The 23,553-nt window shown below is 45.4% G+C and overlaps 1 protein-coding gene across 1 annotated transcript in view; it reads right to left on the minus strand.

Annotated features, from left to right (window-relative positions):
- PLCH2 (phospholipase C eta 2) overlaps nucleotides 1-23,553 on the minus strand; it is a 118,835-nt gene that overhangs the window by 82,566 nt on the left and 12,716 nt on the right. The window contains exons 5-6 of the mRNA XM_077931323.1: nucleotides 11,463-11,633; nucleotides 6,705-6,798 (exon numbers count right to left, since the gene is read on the minus strand). Of these exons, the coding sequence (XP_077787449.1) occupies nucleotides 6,705-6,798; nucleotides 11,463-11,633 (265 nt within the window). The remainder of the gene's footprint in view (nucleotides 1-6,704; nucleotides 6,799-11,462; nucleotides 11,634-23,553) is intronic.

Genomic DNA, 23,553 nt, shown 5'->3' on the forward strand with positions numbered 1-23,553 from the left:
TTAATCTCATCCTGAAATTCAAGATGTTTTGTTTTTTAGCTCTCAAATCAAATGCTTAAAACAGACACCGAATACTAAAACACTAGGAAAATCAAATTTATTGGTGTTCCTCTCTTCTCCCGGACAGTCCTTTCCTTGGGGAAGAAGGAAGGGAGCAACAAGCAGCAAACAGCTCTTTGTGCAGGTGAACCTTTCCATGTTTTCCTTGACTCAAATGATTCCTTGACACATACAGAGTGTCTTTCCCTAGCCAGGGACCATACGGTTTATAGATCAAGATTCCTGGCAGGAATTGATGCTGTGTGCATCATATGCAGGCAAGACAATGCCTTGCAGGATGTCTCCTGTGTCAAAAAGAGCCCTCTGCTTTCTGTCACCCATTCCTCAAGGCAAGGCTTTCCCTTCTCTTGCTCCACCCTTAGCTAGGGATGTTGGAGGTATCTAATAAAAATGGAAAAAGGAAGCCGAAATCGCCATGGTCCACATGTTCATCTCTGATCACGAATAGAAATCAGTCAAGCACACACAATTGGCATTTGTTCACACCATGGTTGCTGATTTAGTCTGCAAACGATAGCTAATAAATGACCTTTACCTTTTGCATTGTTTTGATGTTTCCTTTACATCGAAAAGAATGTAGGTTATGTTCAGTTTTGTAAACACAGGTCAGAATGGAAACCAGTGCCTTGTTATACACCCTTACCCCTTGCTATAATCAGAAAGGCCAACAATGATTAAGATAGCCACTTACACATCAACGCCCAAAAACGGCAAAAGAGAATGCCACTTTATATGAAATGTGCACCTGGTAATTTTTATAGAGAGGTTCAAATTTAGATATAATCACTGCAATTTAAATATAAATGCAATGCCTCTCACCATGGTGCAGAAGACTACAACCAGCTGACCTGGGTGCCTGATCAGTTGCTGTCCAAGGTGCTTAACTGTGGCTGGGTCACTTAACGCCCTCTCCTGCTCTTCCTTCTTAGGGTTCATGGACTGGCCAGCCCTTCAAACAGAGGATTTTCCTCTGCAAAGCAGGACGCATGGCCACCTTACAACCCCCCTCAAAAAATAATTACAATATTAAACTAAATAATCAACAATCTGTACTGCCTCATATGCAGGTAGATCTGGCTCTGGGCAGATTAACACAACCTTGCTAAGCTTATAAAAGTTGTAACTTCACTTGCTCCAATATTAAACTCAGGTCAAGGTAGGGACCCAGAGGAACCAGAAGGAGGTATTGTCACGCTAGGAGAGAAACCATGAGGATTGTAGATGTACAAAAAAAAAAAATTAAAACGAAAACCTGTAAAAGGGCACACACACCAGGAAAATAAATAACAGCAACCTAATAAGGACCCTTGCGCATGCTCAGTATGGAATGTTCGGCATTGAGAGGGGAAAGTGTTTATTTTACATATTTTGAGCATTTGTAATCCACTCTTCAGCCGAAAATGCTCCCAGAGCAAGCTTACATGCAATCAGAACAAACCTGCAGGCTTACAATCTTTTTTAAAACACACACACACACAGCACAAAAGGAACAAGGAGGGAAGAAGAAAACCAAAACTTTGGCACCAAGTTGATGGAATTAAGCTTCCTATCTCTCCCACTGAGGCAGCCAGATGGAATGGCTGCCCCCCAGATGACAGTAGAAGGAGAGGACGTCCAATGGGTCTGGCTAATGGAGGGAGCTCTGCTTCTCAGCTTTCCCACTGGAAATAAATTGAAAACTGGGGTGGGGTGCAGGGGTGGGAAGAGGGATTTTGTGCTTCGGCCCCTTACAGTTTATAGTGTCCTGGAAGAGACCATGACTAGCTGAAATCCTGAAGTGCAGGATTCCGGTTAGGTTATGCTGCAATATTTTGTTGCAGATCTCACTTTGTGGCTGCGTGCACACCATCCATTTAAAATGCATGATTTCCCTCAAAGAATCCTGGGAACTGTAGTTCACCCCTCAATTCACAGCACCCTTAATACACTACAGTTCCCCTGATCTTTTGGGCAAAGTCATTTGAATTTTAAACTCACTTTAAATGGATGGTGGGCACACTCCCTGTATATCTATCGGTGTGGCAACATTATCAGACACCCCCAGAAGGAAGGAGAGGGAAATTGTTGGGCCAATTCAAGTTGCCTTGGCGTCCAGGCTGGGTGTGGAGAGGCAGGAAGGGATTGGCCAGCTTTGGACCCACAGCTTTCATTTATCACCCCCTTCTCTGACTTCTTCTCTGTATAAACAAGGCACAATCATTTTTCAAGTCTGACTCTGACTTAATCCAGTTGCATGAAATCAATACTTTAAAGAATGTGGCAGTTCCTGAGAAAAAGCTGGATGTTTGCAGGAGTTGGTGACAACGTGGGGAGATATTGCTCACATGTCAGAACACATATCATAAAATAAAAGGTCGAGGAATGCACATCTGATGGCGCTGCAGTAATATTTGCTCCCCCACCCCATCAATATTTTATGTCTGCTTGTTAAAGTGACAGCTTTACTTTGATTATTTACGACAATCGGCATTTTCCATGCATAAGCCTTAAACCTGCATTGGTCAGACTGCTCATTTACAGTAGAAGTGTTCTTCCTCCTCCATTTCCACACGAACAATAACCATGCTACTATGTAGCTTTAAAAACCGGTGCCTGGTTTTGTTTGTTTTTCCTCCTCCCTCTCCATTCCCTTTTCCTTTTGTGCCATGCCTTTGCAACTGTAAGTCTTGCTATGACTTATCATATGTCAGCTGCCCTGGAAGCCTCTTTGGGCTGAAGAGTGGGATAAAATGCTTTAGATAAGCAAGTGGAATAAAATAAAGTAACAAAATAGATAATTAAGCAGAGGTTTCCATATCCAAACCTCAGCATTTTACAGAATGGGGATGGAGGCAGCACACAATTCTTTATCCTTTCCTGTAAAGTGAAGGGGGAAATTTGCTTATTCGACCTCACAGCACACATCTAAACATAACACATACAGGCACCACTTCCAGATACTTCTTGTCGTCTAGTGCTCCCTGCCCCCTGCAAAAATGACCTCTTAACATTCAACTTCTTGGCTATTCTCAATCATAAATTTAGTTGACAGACTGACACAGCCTCTCCAATTCCTAGTTTCTTTCATTGGACTACAACTCCCATCATCTCTGACCTGGGGCTGATGGGAACTGGAGTCCAGCACCATCTGGATCCATGCCCTTTCCCTTCTTTTAAATTTGCCAATTTATCTAGTATCACATATTTGGAAAACTATGCAGAAAGTTCCCCTTCATTATTAAGTAGTCCCACTTCAATTCCAAACTGATGGAGAAACTTCAGTGGTTAAACGCCTAACAGAGCAAACAAATGAGAACGGCAACAAAACACACAGTTGTATCCCCACCTCCTAGCACAGAGATGGGGGCCACACACCTTTTGGACAGGCTTCCCGGGGCTCACTTGCCAGTGGTGGACAAGGACAGAGACAGAAGTGGCTGGAACAATGTATGCGGCTATTGTACACCAGGCGGATTACAACACAAACTCATGCACACCCCTCCTCTCCTCTCCATCCAAGGAAGCAACGGGCATGATTAGAGTTCAAGGACACATACCAATCAGGCAAAAACACTCTAGGAAGGTGCAAAGCAAGACTGGTGCGGAGTGTGACCCAAGGAGAAGGGTTGTGGCCTAGGGAGAGTCCCAAGGGTCGGGGGGGGGGGGCACAACTGGCCCCTGGACCTGAGGTTCTCCTTCCCCATCCTAGCAGGAGTGCTCCTGTTCAGGGACCCATTCAGACAACTGCCACTTTACTTCAAGCTAAGCATTTCCACCTGGCTTCCCTTCATCTTTTGTATCTCTTTCAGGGCCTTGCAGAGCCAGGCAGAGGCCCAGGCCAGGTAGATAATGTGCCCCCCCCCTTTTTTTTTTACCCTGGGGATAACTGAAGTCTTATAAATAAGTAAGTATATAAATAATTTGTGAATATTGTGAATATGCTTTGGAATCGGAGGCCCGGGCCAAGTGGCCCATATGCCCCCCCCCCCTCTGTCTGGGCCTGGTCTCTTTCCCAAATGATACTCAGCACACTCAATATTCATTTAGCTGTTTTCTCCCACCCTTACCCCTCACTAGTGCTATTTTTCTAGAAAAAGAGATGCTGGAACTCAACATGAGTGCCTCCCTTGTTCTCTTAGAATGGCAATGGCACCCACACGAGAAGTGCCAGAACTGAGTTCCAGCTGGGGGGGGGGAACCCTGCCCCTTACCCTTTCTTTAAAAATATATTTTTGTACTTCAGAAAACCTTAGGATGGGTTCTGACACCTTCCTCTCTTGGTTTCTCAAGGAAGCCAGCTGGGGCCCCAAGTCTGTCGGCGCTCACCACCCGAGCTGGCTATCCGGCAGAATTATTTGCTTTGAGCTTGACAAGATGTTCAAATAAATCCATTAATGACCATTATTCCCAAAGCTAATAATATCGACACTACCACACTGAGACAGCAGGCAAAGGAATTGGCTCACAAATTACAAATACATCTTGCAGCAAACAGAAAGTCGCGTTTGAGCAAATACAGGTTAGCTGAACAAGATCAGTTTTGATCTTGCCACAACAGGGGTTTTCAACCAGTGTGCCATGGCACCCAGGGGCGCCCTGAATGATGGTCAGGGGTGCAGCGGGCAACACTGGCCCCTGTCCCTCTTTCCTTCCTTCCTTTCTTCTGATGCCCTCTCGTGTCTCTGCCTCCCAAAGGCTTGCACAGCTGTTTGCTGCAGAGGCCCTGCAGCTACAAGTGAATGGTGCCTCTGAGGCTGGCCGGGGGGTGCTTCCCAGGCCCCTGTGGGGCAGTGTGAGGAGGCAACTCTCTTTGGGGCAGGAGGGGGCAGCTCGGAGACCAGGGGAGGCAGCAGTGGCTGCCCAGAGGACTCCCAAGGAGAGGGGAAAAGAGAGAAGGCCAAGGGAACACTCCACAAGGGAGGGTGTTTGAAAAGGGGTATGGGGCTGTCCATTCTGCAGGCAAGGGGTGACATAACTGGGCTCCTGAGCCCTACAAGGGTGCCGCAGAAAGAATGTAGCTGGCCAAGGGAGCCATGGACTCAAAAAGGTTGTAAACCTCTGTGCTACAGTAACAGAGAACTAGGGAGGGCAGAATCAATCCATTCCTCATTCTGGGAGGGAAGAGCTCTGTTCTATTAATGGGACATTCCAGGAACAAATTATTCTGTGCCATTCAGAGGTGTGTGTGTGTGTGTGTGTGTGTGTGTGTTTCTGTGCCATAGAAAGATGTTGTTGTTATAATTACTACTAGTCAAAAAGTGACCCAATTCGCAAGTATTGACGACTCCCCACCAGCTCAAAAATAACTTTGATGGGTTCTACTAGCCTAAGGAAGCTAGAGTTTGCAAATTTGCTTTGAGAGAAGCTAAGTGATAGCATCTTAGTGTACTTCCTAGGAAGAAAAACTTCCCACACACATGCTGTGTGGACTGAGCTGGGGGCAGAGAGAGCAGGCAGAGTGGTTGAGTTCAAAGGCAAACACACAGGAAGATTTGTGCCGAGGCTTGCCATTCAGATAATGGTCTGATGCCGCAGTGGGGTGGAGTCTGAATTTGAGGACTTTGGACTGGGTGCCCATTCCCGCCCTCTTTCCTGATCAGCTTGAAATAGGATTCAGATACCTTCTGCTCTTCCTGCCAACTCATAGTCAACTCATCCATAATGTATTTTGTTTTAGCTTTTTAAATATCTGTTTTTGATTAGGACCAGAATCCAGAATACTGGGAATAAGTCTATTCTTTGGGGCTACACAATTTCCCATATTTCCATATTACGGGGAAATTCAGTGTCCCCAAACTGGGATATTATTCCAATCTAACAGAATTGCTATTAATATGTTAACATTTGGGTGGTGGGGGACACCCCAACTCTGCTGGAAGAACAATGGGGGTAGGAACTGGGGCCAGAGCTAGCACATTCAACCCTATGCACATGCTCTACCTGCTAGTGAGTATAACAGCTGAATCCCTTTGTCCATCTAGTCAAGTGTGGTTTAGCAAGGAGTGTGTGTTGGGAAAAGACCTGGGAGACCAGGGTGCAGACCCCACTCAGTCATGAAGCTCACTGGTAGTGTCAGCCACTATCTCTCAGCCTAACCTACCTTGCAGGGCTCTTGTGAGGATAATATAGTGAGCAGAGGATAGGGTATAAATGCAATACAGAAATAAAACAACAGACTTTTGTCAAAAACCAGCAATGCTTTTACAGCTGCCATCTTCAGAGATTAGTCTGTTGCTACAAATATCAGACCCCTTTTCCTGTTGAAGCCCCTCAAGAGCTTCATTCAGCTCACTTTAATTTTTGTGACCTTCCAAAAGAAGATGAAAATTTTTGTGTTTGGCAGGGGAAGCGTTTCAGGCACCCTGATGTTTTCAAACCACGCAGTGCTTTTTATTTACAAGATTTCTTCTTTAGTTAGCTAATTATTCTTAACATTGCTAGGATCTTGGTCCCATGTTGGGTTTGTACATTACGGAAAGGGCAGATGAGAAATGAATGACAACAGCATCACCCTGAAAACACTAACAGAAAGGCAAAACACAGCAGGTACAAGGGGGGAAGGGAACGTCCATTCTTTGTGGGAAATGACCCCGGGCAGGATCCAGTTAAGGCATTTATTCAGTAACATCGCTCAGTTCTCCCTATAAAAGCAACTGAAATCTTACCATCAATTCCAAGAGCTCCTTGTTCCTTGTTCTCTGGACATGGTTCAAATTGATTGATAATCTCCAGGCAATGATCCTTGGTCACATTAATCATCTAAGAACAAAAAAGGAAGGTTGTTGTTTTTTGCTGCTGCTGTTTTGCACAAAATAAGAGATTGCCAACAAATCCTTCCATTTAACAACTCTCCTTTTCTCTGAGTAGTTCTGCAACTGGATGGTTTTCTAGCTGTGTGTGACATCTCCACCCACCCACCCCCCATTGCCTCTTTTCCAACCGGCCAGTGAGATTCCCATTTCTGCCAATCAATGTCAGCTTTGATAGGGTGAAAGCTACGATCCCGTCAATGATTGCCAGGCTGTCCTCCACAGAAAGCAAAGCATGGTTTTCTAGGCCACTTCCATCCCAAGTGGCGCCTTAGTGCCCAGGGGCAGAAAGTAACACAATGCTGATTGCCCCGTCCTGGTGATAGACAGCTCCTATGGCAAGATGACACGGACCAGTTTTGGCTTGTCAATAAATTTAGTCCATGTGGCAGATGTTCCTAGACACAAAGCAAGAGGAAGAGTTGGTAATCTCCAGAAAAATAACCCAGGCAGAGTCTGTTAGGTGGTAGGGTAAGGCGTCCTTAGGAAACTGTGCACTGAAAGTGCTTTTAAAAATATTATGGGGGGGGGATGGATTGTGTAGGAGCAAGCACCCCCTGCATCAAGGATAGACAATTTGTGATTCTGTATGCCTGGGTCCTCTGGTACCGATTCAAACCAAGGAACAGGCACCCACCTGTATTTTGGCAGATTGGAAGGATAGTCAGTAATGTACAACACCAACTGCAGTCTGATGTGGTACAGCCTAGGGGCACATTTACCTGTGGAGACACAGGGCCATTAAGACAGGTGTGTCTCTGCTCCACCAAACTCACTCGGTTCTCAGCCAGCCTCCAGTTGCCTTTCTCCTTACTTACAGCCAGTCCAGGTGATGGCACTAGATGCCAACCTCCTCCTCATTGACTGCCAGTGTTGCTTTTGCAGGACTTTGCAGGAAGGAGGATGGGCACAGAGCAAGAGTTAGTTGGTTCCACCAGCCATTGGCTCTGGCTCTGCCTACTGTTGGCCTTCTTGCCTCCTGCCCTACTTACTAGTCACAATGGACACCGGCCATTGTTGCTCATGTATTCTTCACTTATCCCTTCTTCCCTGATGGGGAAGGGGGGTACCATTTTGTGGTTCGCCTCAGCTCCCAAAATGCATTAAGCCAGCCCTACCATTTATATTTATATAGGGACGCAGATGGCACTGTGGGTTAAACCACAGAGCCTAGGACTTGCCGATCAGAAGGTCGGCGGTTTGAATCCCCATGATGGGGTGAGCTCCCGTTGCTCGGTCCCTGCTCCTGCCAACCTAGTGGTTTGAAAGCACGTCAAAGTGCAAGTAGATAAATAGGTACCGCTCCAGCGGGAAGGTAAATGACATTTCTGTGCGCTGCTCTGGTTCGCCAGAAGCGGCTTAGTCATGCTGGCCACATGACCCGGAAGCTGTACGCTGGCTCCCTTGGCCAAAGAGGCAAGATGAGCACCGCAACCCCAGATTCGGTCATGACTGGACCTAATGGTCAGGGGTACCTTTACCTTTACCTTTACCATTTATACATTTATGCATTTCTGTAGCCTTTAGATGTTAAAATATGTGGTGTGGGGGAAGAAGCACAGTGGAGAGGCTGAGAAGGGGGAGCAAGAAAGAGAAGAGGGGGTGAGGAAGAGTGGGGTGAGCAGAACAAAGTCAATAACTCATTGGACCCAAATCGGGGGTTAAAGGAAGGAAAGAGGGCTGGGAGACATTTTGTACTAGTTCACACATGACTGCAGAAACTCGGTGGGCCCGTCCCTCAGAAAGGTGGAAAGCAGGAAGTAAAAGCACCTGGTGTATCTCCTGATGATTATCTACACAGACCCAAACATGCAGCAATATTCGATTCCCCCTCCCTTCTCAGCATTAGGGGGATCAATAGCTCAGTGACACGGAAACCAATGCTAACTTGTTTAGAAGGGCAGCAGTCACAAATACAAGATTATCATCTGAGCAAAGGACACATTTAGAATCTCCAACAGACCATGAAAAAGCAGATGGAGAGTTCTTTAGGAAGAGAGTGGAGAAGAAAACTCACAGCAAGGTGTCCCCACTGCCCAACGCAGGGCACTAATGCACCACAGAGGAATGGCAGAAAACCTGGATTATTGGGGGGGGGGGGGGATTCCACTGCTCGACTTTTGAAGCCAGGTTCAGCTCTGTATATTCAGTGGTGAGAGAAAGGATTTCTGGACATGCTCAGAGGCACTGCTATCAAACAGTTGCATCCAACTCCAGTCCTTTTCAGAGAAGACCCTTTGAAGTTAATCGATATGCGTGCATAAGGTTCATTAATTTCAACGGACCTACTCTGCACAGAACTTAGCTGGAGAAAGCCTATAATTGCTTCGCAGTTTCCAGGCATTTAAATGTAAATCTTGGGGTTAAGCAAGTTGTTCAGATTAATTACAGCAGGTAGGGCAGAAGAAGTATTTTCCGGCACCACTATTAAATTCAGATGGATAATTTGCTGGAATTGTTCTGTGCATGTTTAGAGAGGGGAAACCCCCTGGCTTTTAGACCAATGCAAAGTTAATGAATTCGCAGCCAATCTAAATGTTACAATAAAGCAGCAAAAGACCCAATATTCTTCCTATTGAAATCATATTTATGCACTTACCTGGCACAAGAAGCCTAGGGAAGGTTTTGTGTAGGGGGAATATGCCACTTAATTTTTGCCAGAGGCAGAAACAGCAGCAGGTTTATTTGCTTTTTATGAGAGCTTTGCACAAACATTAGAAAACAGGATCTGGCACCTTTCATCAGTATCCAACCATGCCTAGATATAAATGCGGCAATGCAGAAAAGTGTAAGACCTTGCATATATTTTTTTAGTTTTTTAGTTCTTGTAATGCAGAAAACAAAATCGTAAATTTGATAGTGCGGTGAAAACGTTACAACAGAGAGCTGTGATGTTAGTTGACTGCCATTTAATTGGCAATGCATAAATAACTGCAAGCCAGATCTGCTAGGTGGTACTCAGTGTTTTATTATCAAAAGGTGCCTTTAAATGCCAGGATTAAAAGCTGGCAAATGTATTTGGGTTTTTATGAGAGCATTAAGAAGAAGCATACTTGCCATTAGGTTCCAGTCCAGAATGAAAGCTCTTCTGGAGAAGACTGCTGAGTGTGGTAAAGTCTGCCCAAACTAAAAATCTGAGCTCTTTTTTTTCTTTTTTGTCTTTGAGGGCAAATACCCAGAATTTGGGTAACAACAAAACTTCCTCTGACTTCACTGTTTACAATCCATGCCATATGGTTTTGTGGCATGTGTATAAATCTACACCTGTAACTAACTAATGAAGTGGACTGCAGCCCACAAAAAGTAAGCTATAATGATTGTATTTAGTTATTAAATTTCTATCCTGCCTTCTTCTCAAAGGAGCACAGGGCAGCAAACACACAAGCCATTAAAAAAAACAAAAACAACCATAAAACATATTTAAAATAATTCCAACGCTGATGCGGTAAGATCTCTACTTAGAAGACTTGTTGGGAAAGGAAGGTCTTCAGCAAGTGCTAAAAAGACAAATAAAGATGGAACCTGTCTAATATTAAACGGGAGCAATTACAAAGAGTAGGTACCACAGCAGTAAAATTCTGAATTCTATATTCTCCTATATTCCCTGGTGAGAAGGCATCTGCAGAAGGCCCTCATCTGCAGAGCGTAGTGATAGATTTGGTTACATAAGGGGCGAGATGATCTTTCAGGTATCCTGGTCCCTAGTTGTATAAAGCTTTATATTCCAAAGTCAGCACTGAGGTTGTGGGTCGGTCCTCCATTTGCCCCAGTGTTAGCCTGCCCACACCAAGCTGAACAGAAGGCCATCCAAAGACAAGTATTTCATCGTCAGGAATTTGTGAGCATGGATTCATGGTGAGAAGAGTAGGACAGTGGTATTTGTCTTATTTGCGAGAGAAGAGGACTACCGTTTGTATGCTTTATTCTTGTTTCAATGCACAAGCTACATGGTCCTGAAGAAACCAAGTTATTCCTTATTCCTCCCTCAAACATCCATGCCATTATTGGGGACTATCAATATTTGGAAGGATTTGTTTGTGGAGGTTCCCCCCCCCCAAAGAAACCCCTCAAGATGATTTATATGTTTGTCCGCAAATGCTTGGACAAGTTCCCAGATCTTAAGGGGTGACCTTCTCTTCATAGGTGACTTTGGTGTTCAATATGTATTTTAATGGAGGCAAAAAATAAAGTTTAAAAAATCACACTGAGAATAATAGAGCAGACATTGCAAAGCTCACTTTGTAGCAGAAAATGTGAAATCTCTTTCGGAAGGGTGGTGACCAGCCTGTCCCTTTTCTTAAGGTTAAAGGTAGCCATGATGCTACTTGCTTCCATTGCACAAGCTTCCCACCCAAATCCCAGCCTTCCTGCCAGGGGAGAAGTTGGGATGCTACAACACATAAGTTTGGGCAGGGTCATGCCTAGGCATCGACAAACCTGTCGATTTCAGTTTCTTATTTTCCCATGCTTAAATTCAGTTCACCCTGCTTCTGCATTGGTTGGCATTCCAACTGCAGCGGAATGGAATCAGGTCTGTAATGCAGCGAATGCGAGGCAGAACAATGCCTTCTCACACCCTTAGAAAGGATTGAGGAGTGAACCCCCAATGCTTACCTTTTGCTCAGTCTCAAGGAAGCGTTTGAGGTCATCCACATCCAAATAGTCCTTGTGGTTGCTGTAGGTGAGCATGAGAAGATACAGGTCCCGGCGGGTCGACATCATCTTATAGAAGGCGCAGAACTCTTCAAAGTCCAAAGTTCCTTGGTTGTCATCTGTGTCTGCCTCCTGGTGGCACAGAGGGACATTTGCAATTAGCAGGCTTCCATCTTGTCCCTTGAGAAGCAACTCGGTGAGCAGACCAAGAACTACAGCAGAGGTTTAGAATGCTAAGCTACGTGGAGAGTAAAACGAACCCAGTTCCTATATAGCCCAAGACCGAATTCCAGTATTTAACTTCCAAAACGGGTTGTGCTGGGGGGAGAGTGGGACTGAAAATGGCTCCAAAAATTACCCACCCACTCCCCACAGTTTGCAGGTAGTGAATCTGGGGCAGATTTTTGCACCCCACTAGGGTGAGGGAGGAGCAGATTGGTTTCACTCCCAGGAGTGCTGACCATATTGAGTGGTCCTCCTAATGCCTGTTGTTCCCATCTTTTAGAAGGTGGTGTGTTCCCAGGGCATTCTTGGTAAAAACTGGCAGCGGGCAGCAAAGGATGCCATTTCTTTCTCCAGAACCGTGGGCATCTACTGTGGACTTTTCACAGATGCCCTCACCCACAAAAAACTGTTGAAATAGCAGCCTGGTCCTTCTCTCCTCAAATGTATTCAGTGGTTTGGCCCCAGTTAGGATAAATCCAGGCTAGAAACTGCATCCATTGATCTTGAAATCTCCATCCCAATCTTACATATATTTGGGATAGTTGTGGTTATTAAGTAGTGAGGGAATATAATTCTGTACATGCTCAGAGTCATCCTCTTCTTTATTATTACTTGACAGGCCTCAGTCATGGCCTTGCACATGGGTTCTGAAGTTCCTCCTGGTGAACCCATATTCTGATGAGCCCACCCTAGACCAGCCTCCCCCAGATGTTACCCTCCAGATGTTGATGCCCTCCACATGTTGGACTACAACTCACTTTATAGGAGTAGTCGCCTAATAACAACTGGAGGGCACCAGGTTGGGAAAGACGTTCCTGGATTATAATGTGAGTACACAAACTTTAAAAATGCTTTTATCCTAGTTCTGTTTTGTCACTGCACTAATTATAAAAAGATGCTTGTATATTGAGTGGAGATCTAAGTTAGCCCTCTTCATCAAAGAGGGAACTTCTCCCCAATTACAGCATTTCCTAATCACCGCTTTTGATGTCTCAACTGGGATGGGTGTTATTGTGGGGAAAAACAGATCTCTGGCAGATCTGCAGGGCTGCCAAGATGGTCACTTCTTAATCAAGCTCTGCTGCCATCTCCAACCAGGCTGGAATTCACTTTTGTCTGTGCAATTCACAAATGTAAATCAATGGGCATTAACGGATTTCTCATTGCAGCTTTTAACTGTGTTTGTTGCTTCTGCTAGGCATTTCCCCCTCGTCCTACTGATCATTGATTCACCTTCTTTGACTGCAAAACATCTGATTCTGTTTTCAGTGCTGTCATTATGCAAAGCTTCACACTCCATTAGCATCTGCTGGCATTTAATAGCAAGCAACTCCAACACACTGAAGCTTTTGATGTGCCCCAGAATATACAAGAGCTCTCTCTCACTTATGTAACAAATAAGCATCATTAAACACAAAAGGTTCCTAATGCCCCTTCTCTTTCTTGTACAATAAATTAAAGCAACTTGGAGCTTTGTTGATTAGTATAGAATCAAAGAGTTGAAAAGAACCTTTTTAGGCCATCTAGCCTAAGATGTCCTCCTTAAAATGTGGTGGCCCAGCACATGGGAAACCAGGGCTTGGGTTTTTCTCCTGAAGCAGATATCAGACTGGCTGATGTATCCATCCACTGGGGTGGCCCAAGAAGCTGCAAGGAAGCCTACCCTCCAGTCTCACACCAGTGTGGCCAGCAGGCTCTGGTTTATAGCTCAGTGGCAGAGCATCCGCTTTGCATGCAGAATGTGCCAGGTTCAATCCCTGGCATCTCCAGGTAGGAGAAAGCCCTTTCTGAAACCCCATAGAGCTGCTGCTGCCAGTCGCCACCAATGACCAATGCTAGATGGACCAATGGTTTGACTCAATATAAGGCAGCTTCTTATGCTCCCATGTTCTCAACACCAGCACATAGTATCCCCAGGCACTTGCCAAGACCCAAGCAAGATCCACAAGTGCTAACACTTGCCCTGTAGTCCCCAAGACAGCCAGCTGGGTCACTTGCCCTGGTGCTTGCTATATCAGGCACTCAAGGGCTCTGTGGGAAATTAAAAGGGTGTCACCAAGCCAGCCTTGGAGTGTTGGTATTGTTCACTGCTACTCCCTGATACAGGAGGGGTCTAATCAGATGGCACTTTGACCAGATTACACACACACACACACACACACACTGTTCTTGGTTAGCCAGTTGGCTAATGATCTGACTCAAGATTAGGAAAGTGATGTTGCACTGTTCAAGGAGATACTCCATCTACCAAGGAAGATGTCTCATGCTACAGACAGGGAGACCTCAGTGGACATGCATAGATTAAGATGTCCAGGAGTAAGGTTATTGAGGTGGATCATTGGAGAATTGGGCACACGGTGGTGGAGGAGGACTCTGTGCAGGCCAGGGATGGGCAAATTCGTCAAATCTGTTTTCTCATTTTTCCAATGTCACGCTCAGTTCTCCACACTTCCACATCAGTATGCACATCAGCCCTAATATACACATTTCTCCAAATATACAATTTTTTAACAAAGCAATTTCCTCTAATGTAAAGCATTTTGTATGCTATTTTCACTAAATAATAATAATAATAATAATAATAATAATAATAATAATAATAATAATATTTATACCCCTCCCATCTGGCTGGGTTTCCGCAGCCACTCTGGGCAGCTTCCAAGAAAATATTAAAAATACATTAAAACATCAGTCATTAAAAACTTCCCTAAACAGGGCTGGCTTCAGATGTCTTCTAAACGTCAGATAGTTGTTTATTTCTTTGACCTCTGATGGGAGGGTGTTCCACAGGGTGGGCGCCACTACCGAGAAGGCCCTTTGCCTGGTTCCCTGTAACCTGGCTTCTCACAGTGAGGGAACCACCAGAAGGCCCTCAGTGCTGGACCTCAGTGTCCAGGTTGAACTATGGGGGTGGAGATGCTCCTTATAGTTTAATGGACACTTATCATTAGCATATGCATTTTTGTACACATTACTTGGCTGGACAACTGCACTGCAAATTTTGGAGAAGTTTGAACTTTGAAGGTGGGTGTATTTCTGTTCATGCATTGCTTTGGAAAAGTGTGAACTTGATAGGTTCACCTGTAAATGCTAACGTGATCTAATCTCTCTCCCATTTCTACCCACCAGGGACAGCAGAACCTGCTCCTTTCTGAGGACTTGGAAGGAAGGTTGAGGACAGGATGCTATGAAAATGGAATAATGGACTCGATGGACCACTGTCTGATCCAGCAGGCTCGTCTTATGTTCCTGTGTTGAGGGGCAGTGGGCAATGCATCAATCCTGCCCTCATCCCAGCAGCCACTCATAGCTCTTATGCCAGGCTAGTCCTTACCATAAGGCACTAGTTTTCCAAATACAGCAAGTTTCAACACACAAACACACACACACACTCTTCTTTTTCACAGCACAATCACTATACATAAGGGATAACTCACATAACACCCACACCATCCTTACATCCCAAAAAGCCTCCACCAACTCAACAATAAATAAGTAACTACATTAAGAAGCTCAGAGGGATATGCTCAACCTTGCATATTGCAAAAATATTATCAAGGACGCTGCAGAAAAGGGGGAGGGGGGAAAACACCAACAAAAGAGGCCCACTTTTTTAAACGTCAAAACCGATCCATTTCCTCCCATCTAAAGAAGCCCTCGGTACATGAAAAAAGAAATAAAAAGAACAAAGCCAGATATACGCAAAGCTCGCTCCACTAAGAGAGCAAATCTACATCATGTTCCACCAGAGAAGACCAAACAGAGTCAATAAACATGGAGCAAGGGGGCTCGAGGGCATAATGGGGTGGGGGGAGAGAAATAAGCCATTCATCCAGAACAGACGGAGCATCGTCAGCTCCCAAACAGAGGGTGCAGTTCTGATCATGGCTGCAGAGCTTTAGTCTGCAGCTTTGCCTTGCTGAAGTTTCAATTAAAACCAAGCAGCTGTCAAGAGATGAAGGAAAGGGTCATGTGGCAAAGCACAGAAAATTAAGTGCCCGCCTTTAGGACTTGACGCTTCAGACACTTTATTGGGTGAAACATGGTCAAGTTGTCTTTGGGCAATGTAACGAGGTATTGGGGAGCTGACGGCTCAGTTGAAGGGTCACTTGCACAGATGATGCCAGGTAGGAAGACTGGGAGTTGGACATACTGGTGGTACAACAGCCCTATCACCCATCCATCCTGTCATCCTCTGCAACCTTTGCATGTCAGTGTTAATTATCCTTTTCCCCATTTGACAGATATTCCGAAAGAGACGAGGCTGTTTCCCCCCTTTAGATGAAGCTGGATCTTCTCCCATTACAATCCAACAGTTGGAGAGCCAGTGTCGTGGTTGCCGGAGAGCTGAACTTGTTCCCAGGAGACACAAGTTCGAATCCTGTACTCAGCCATGAGGATTACTAGCTGAAATTCAGTCATTTGCTGTCGCTGTCTAACCTTGTGGGGTTGTTAGGGAGAAAGAAAATGTAAGCTATGGGTGTAGCTCCTCCTCATTCACTCATACCTTGGGCATCTACAATGCCAAATACTGCTCCCATTCCCCCATTTCAGCCTGCTGTCATAAAAGCTGTCATTTTTTTTAAAAAAAGATTTCTGTTGACTTCTCTTGGGTGAAGATATGGAATCAGCACCACGGACAGCAGCTCTCAACAGATGCAGACTTCATTCTACGACAGAGATCACCAACCCAGCACCCTCAAAGGCTTTCAATGGAGCTCCTAAAAAAAAAAATTGGAGCAAAATTCCACCTCAGGGGGAATCTATTTTCAGATACTGGAAGTGCTGTGAAAAGGAGTCGTTAAATACTCTACCTGAGCCATTGCATCTGTGACGGACCTTTCACACAAGCAAGTCATCGCTTGAGGCTGCAGGCATCAAGTGATGAATAGGCATGCACAAACAAGGCCTCAGTATGATGCACCAAAAAGCAGTGTTCTCAGGCAGAGGCCCTTCCCATCCCCCAGTAGAAGATGGTGGGGTAAGGGCACATACCTGGCTTCCCAGCAGCCACGTCGCTGCTGCTTACCAGGAAAAGGAGAAGCAGGGAGGGTTGCTGGGTTGACTCACCTAGGTGAATTTGCACTCCCCTCCTCCCTCCCAGTAAGCAGCAGTGAATCACCTGCCAGGAGGTCAGATAGGCACCTCTGCCCACCACACCATCTGCTACTGCCATCACCTGAGATACTTTTCACTGGAGGTGTGAGGGACTCAGTCTGGTACCTTTTGCATGCAAAATGCCTGTGATGTTCAGGCCACATCTGGAACAAAGTGCCCAGGTTTGAATGCCAATGGGAGCATGCCCAGAGGAGAGAGAGGGGTCTGGAAGCCAAGTCCTATGAACAATGTTGAAAGAGCCAAGCATGTTTAGCACTGAGATGAGACAATAGCAGGAGGCTTTAGAGTAGCCTTCAAATATCTGAAGGGCTGCCGCATACAGGATGGAACTAATTTTGCCTCTGTTGCCTCAGCGGGTAGGACTAGAATGTGGTTAGTTGGCATCCATCTGTCTTGGGAGACAATGGAGAAATGCACTTTTGGGGGCGAAGTCAAACTGCTGGAAATTGAAGGTTTTTTTGCCAATCCTTTAGGAGCAACATCCTAAAGGGAAGAGTTGCTGGGCAGTGGGAAAGTAAGACTGCATCAGAAGGTGATGGGCACTCCTTTACTGGAGGTATCTAAGCAGATGCTAGATAGCTATCTGTCAGGGGTGCTCTGGTTGTACCCTGAATTGCACAGCCTGTCTTGAGAAAGGAGGATTGGACTAGATGGCTTCTAAGATCCCTTCCAACTGGAAGCGGGTGGCGCTGTGGTCTAAACCACTGAGTCTAGGGCTTGCCGATCGGAAGGTCGGCAGTTCAAATCCCCACAACACAGTGAGCTCCCATTGCTCGGTCCCTGCTCCTGCCAACCTAGCAGTTCAAAAGCACATCAAAGTGCAAGTAGATAAATAGGTACCACTCCGGCGGGAAGGTAAATGGTGTTTCCGTGCACTGCTCTGGTTTCACCAGAAACGGCTTAGTCATGCTGGCCACATGACCCAAAAAAACCGACTGTGGACAAATGTCAGCTCCCTCGGCCAATAAAGTGAGATGAGCGCCGCAACTCCAGAGTTGTTCGCGCCTGGACTTAACTGTCAGGGGTCCTTTACCTTAAGATCCCTTCCAACTGAAGTGTCGCTGAGCTATGGCACTTTCCCCAGTTAACAGATATCTAGCCACTTCAATACCCTTTTCGCTTTCCATGGGCCTCCACTGCACAATGGTGCCTTGTCTCATTTTCACCCACTGTGGTTTTAGTTCCAATGAGGTTAATAGCTAAAGGAAACCAGGCAAGCTAGAGAAAGGGGAGGGGATGAACCCAAACCACCCTAATATCATCTGCGGAAAGTTTTCTAATAATGAACTAAAAAGTGAACTGTCTCTCATGTTCGTCAAGCCAGACAGAGAATTAATGAAAGAAAATAAAGAACCATGCAGAGCATTCAACGCCCCACCCCCAATCCAGGTAGAGCCAGGGCTGAAAGCCAGACACTGAGCTGACTTCAATTAATAGCAACCATTCAGCTGAATGAAAGGATCTACGTTTCTAAGGGTGCCTGGCTCTAAAACTGAACCCTCATTCATTTCATCCTTTCATGTGGTTTCTTAGGATTGATGTAAGAATGGCACCACAAAAAAAGATAGTTAGGCCAGTGTCTATACAAGCAGAGATGCCTGTGGAATTTGGTCTTCATGAATTCTGGGATGAACTGTTCTGATCTTCCCCTCCCAGACGAATGTGCAGATTTGTATATAACTATCCACTCAATTAATGTTATTCTCAGAACGTTGAGACCTGGTCTTGGGCTCACAGAACAATAAAAAAATATGTTAAATGTGCATATTTGGAGAGGAAATACATTTAGAAGAAAAGTGTTAAAGAAAATATGTTTTAAATACTGATTTAAATGTGGATTATTATTATTTTTAAAGCAGATTAATGCAGAAATGGGAAAGCACAGATACCAATTATCTCTATCCATTTTTGGCTTCAGGTCTGGTTTTGGGATCAAACCGGCCTTGGTTGTCCTGCTGGACTACCTGGTAGAGGGCTGGTAGAGTGTGACCATCTGAATCAGGTGGTGCTATGAAAGTCCTGGATCAGTGTTTGGGGTTGGTGATGGACTGAATGAGAACCAATAAACTGAAGCTGGATCCCAGTAAGTGGGAGGGGGATAAATTGGAAAAACCATTCTTCCCCACAATCAGTACCTGACTTTGCCTTCCTAAATAGATACATACAAAAGCCTGAGCAAAACACCAGTTTGTATTCTGCTCTAATATAAACTGTCATGGATTTTTCACAAGTGCATTTTTATAGGGAAAACATACATTCTGCTTTCCCATGAATCTAAAAAGTCACTTTTGGAGAACCGATGGAGCTAATTTGAAAGGCTCTAATGGGCACTTAGTGATAATCCATATATCCATTCCTCTAGTTTCTCCGTTTTAATTCTTGTTACCCTCCACCCTCGCTATTTCTTTTTACAGATGCGAGCATTTCATTTCTTAATCCTCAGATTGTAATGGGTTTTATATTTAGTTTTCCATGCTGCTACCTCTGCAGGGTCGGTATTTGCTAGAACAGCATAAACGGAGTGTGTGTGAAAAAAGAATTAAACATGATCTGCTCACAGCAGAGATGCAGTTTGAGTTAGGAAGACTTGTAGCTCAGCAGTAGAGCATTTGCTTTGCATGCAGAAGGTCCCAGGTTCAATATCTGGCATCTCTAGGTTAGGCAAGGAAAGACCCATGTCTGTATTTCTGGAGAACCATTGTCAGTCAAGGTAACTTCCTATGTTCCAAGTTCCCCCTTTGGATTCTAGTGGCCTCAATACTGTTCAGGCCCTATGATTAAACGAACAGGGTATGCTGGAAGGAAACTTAATGGTGTGGGGAGGCTAATAAAGTCCATATGCTACGGGAGCCTCTGAAGCTCTGTACAATTTAATAGACAACACTGTTGTGTTACACATCAGCGGTAATTTTTAAAGAGGCCGTTGGATCTGTGCATAAAGGAAGGGAAATCAAGGAAGAGATTGTGAAAGAACTATTATGTGTGAGAGGTTCAAGGCTTGGGTTGTTTCAGAGAAGGGATGGAAAGAGGCAGAGGGGCCCATCCTGTTCAGTCCTGTTTCTTTTCCTCCACAGATTGACTTCCACTAAAACCCACATTGTTCATCTTGCTATCGGGTATGACTGAAACCAACACGATTATTCTCCATGCATTTCAAAGGAAGGGGAGCATCGAAAACAAAGCAGGGAGGAAAACAACACAATTATTTATATAATGTTTGCAGACTAAAAACAACCATGACAATAGTTGAATACTGCTCAAATTTGCTTGTGTGATTTCCATTCCGGACCTCAAGACAGGCCTGCAAATTGCAGCAATATATGCTCCCATTTAAATAAGCCAATGCAATTCTCGGCTGCATCAATAGGAGTAAAGCATCTAGATCAAGGGAAGTAATAGTGCCACTGTATTCTGCTCTGGTCAGACCTCACCTGGAGTACTGTGTCCAGTTCTGGGCACCACAGTTCAAGAAGGACACTGACAAACTGGAACGTGTCCAGAGGAGGGCAACCAAAATGGTCAAAGGCCTGGAAACGATGCCTTATGAGGAACGGCTAAGGGAGCTGGGCATGTTTAGCCTGGAGAAGAGGAGGTTAAGGGGTGATATGATAGCCATGTTCAAATATATAAAAGGATGTCACATAGAGGAGGGAGAAAGGTTGTTTTCTGCTGCTCCGGAGAAGTGGACACAGAGCAATGGATCCAAACTACAAGAAAGAAAATTCCACCTAAACATTAGGAAGAACTTCCTGACAGTAAGAGCTGTTCGACAGTGGAATTTGCTGCCAAGGAGTGTGGTGGAGTCTCCTTCTTTGGAGGTCTTTAAGCAGAGGCTTGACAACCATATGTCAGGAGTGCTCTGATGGTGTTTCCTGCTTGGCAGGGGGTTGGACTCGATGGCCCTTGTGGTCTCTTCCAACTCTATGATTCTATGATTTCTGACATAATTTCCAAAACATCCCTATTACAGAGTAATAAGAAGCAAGCTTTTGGAGCTCACAGAAACAGGGAGACAGAAGCAAGAGCAACTACAGGCAACATCAGGGAGATGAGAAAGAGAATATTGCATATTTCCTGTTCAGATCAGGAAGGGCTTGGTGAGTCACTTCCAGCCCATGATTCTGGTTGAGGGCAGACTTGAGGTTGGTGAAGCAGTGCCCTGTTTGGTACACTCATGGACTAGCTTTCACTGCTCCCTAGGACAATCTGTTGGAGACTGCAGAGCCAACAGCAGATGGGGAGAAATGCGCTGTAGATTAACTAACACAGAAAAAGATTGCTCTGCTTCAGTTTTAACTTTAGCCACGTCCAGATTACTAGTCCAGCGCCGAGGGCCTTCTGGAGGTTCCTTCACTGCGAGAAGTGAGGTTACAAGGAACCAGGCGGAGGGCCTTCTCGGTAGTGGCGCCTGCTCCCATCAGATGTCAAGGAAATAAGCAACTATCTTACTTTTAAAAGACATCTGAAGGCAGCCCTGTTTAGGGAAGTTTTTAATGTTTAATGCTGTATTGTGTTCTTAATATTCAGTTGGGAGCTGTCCAGAGTGGCTGGGGAAACCCAGCCAGATGGGCGAGGTATAAACAATTTATTTGTTGTTGTTGTTGTTGTTGTTGTTGTTGTATTACTAGTCTCAATCCTTTGCAGGTCTACCCAGTAGTATGTCTCATTTCACAAATAAGTATGCTGGGGATTAAAAAGAAATGCAATAGACCAGCACAGCTGCTGTCTTGGAAAGCAGTTAAAAACCATTTCTTACTTTGGTGTACTAAATACACACAAACAGGAGCCAGAGAGGCAAGGAACTGAAGCAAGGGAGAAATGAATGAACCACTTTGGAAGGTGTCAGGGGCCACATAAAATGAGGCTAGGGTCACAGGTTTCTCATACTGAGCAGGGAACCTTCTTCAGCTTGAGGGTCGCATTGCTTCTGGAGTTGCAAACCAATGGTGGGTGTGGCCAAGGACACTCAAATCACCACCCTCCAAGCAAGCAAGCATCACCATTCAACAACACATTACAGCAAGGCAAAATCACTAGAAGAGGGTGCAAAATCTTGGGGATCAGGTAGAGAGGACTGGAGGTGTGTGGTGGGGGGTTGCGTTCAGTCTGAGATTCTTCAGCCCTGGGCTAGAGGATCAAATCCAGCAAGGCCGTCTTTACAGACTTAAAGAACTTCCATCTGCAATAAGCTCTAGCAATGAGACCACAGGAAAACAGATATGTCAGGCAGAGCTGCTGAAGCTCCGCTTTATATATAAGAAAATCAATTGAAAAGGATCAACAAAAGCAGCTTTGCGGGGGAAGTGAAAACTGCTGTTTAAGAGAAATCCTTCTCCTTTAAGTCTCAGCACACACATACACATTCTCCTTCCAGAGCGCAGCATCTTTACCTGGACAAACAATGGCAGATTTGGGCATCTGAGGAGGGAAAAATTATTCCTTGCCTCCCCCCCAAACCCTCAGCATCTCTGTTGGTGCCAGCAACACTTTTAGATTCTGCTGACACCAGGGAATTGGCTTGTTTTGAGGCAATCTGCGCACTTCAGAAGCCACACACACACACATTCACCTACCACAAAAGTCCGAATTCCCAGCAGCGTTGTGAAGTATGCAACAAGACGTTTGAATAGCGCTGCACATTGCCAGCGTTGCTTTAATCTTCCCCCATTCAATTATAAAATAGGTCAGGGCCAAAATGCAGAGACAGGCTTCAGAGGCAGCCCTTGTATGCCTGGTGGCAGATTTCCTACCCACCCACCCCCCGCACCCCACCAGATGCAGAGCCTATCATCCTAAGAGCACAAATTGGTACAGGCTAAGCACAGCGGCTACACTTCAGAGGAACAGATGGTCCTTGTGTTCCGGACGCCCTCGTAACAAATAGGAAATATGCAGCAGTTCTGATGATGGATGCAAGGCCACCATAGCAAGTGTTGGGCTTCTAGGGACAGAGGTTCCCAAGCCCTTTTTACCCTGAGCACAAATAGGCACAACCACTGGATTGTTCAGCCAGCAGGGTGTTGTGTTGCACACGATTCCCCCCCTTTTGGATGCCCCAGTTGGGAACAGTCTGAGGCCTCACTGTTCACCATGTGGCCAGCTGGATCCTTGAGCACCTTCCCAGCACCTTTGTCCCGCTGGGCTTTGGCTCAGGTGGAACGCCAGCCAGGCCTTCTCTGCACCACATTTCCCCTTCCTGCTCTGAATTCTGAAGCCTCTCTGACAGATTCTGTCTCTCCATGTCATGGGACCTCCCTGAAGATCTTGCATGACTTTGCTGCCCTAGATGCCAGAGCAGGAGAAAGGAGGATGAGGAGCAGAAGCAGGCTGGAAGGCAGGCACCCAGGAGTGGAGGAGATCCTTCCCCTTGTGATTCTGGATGTTACAAGCATCCCAGTTGCTGGAGCCCACAGGAGGGGAGAGCGCTCCTGCTTTTCAGAGGTGGAAAGCCCAATCATTGTTAGCGTGGTTCATTCCCTCAACAGTTCTCCAAGTTCTGACAAATCAGGAAACTGCAAACCCCATCTTGACACTTGGTGCTATGCAAAAAATTGATGGTAATTCTAGAAACTAACCACCTCCCAGGGGGGCACTGTTAAGCCTAGAGAATGAAGGTCGCACCTTCTGTGGCCACTTTGTGACTCGCATGCCACTAACATACAATAAACATGAAAGTGAGGACATCTGGTGGTAGAAATGATGAAGAAAA

The sequence above is a fragment of the Podarcis muralis genome, chromosome 7, assembly GCF_964188315.1.
Source record: "Podarcis muralis chromosome 7, rPodMur119.hap1.1, whole genome shotgun sequence".
NCBI classification, from domain to species: Eukaryota; Metazoa; Chordata; class Lepidosauria; order Squamata; family Lacertidae; genus Podarcis; species Podarcis muralis.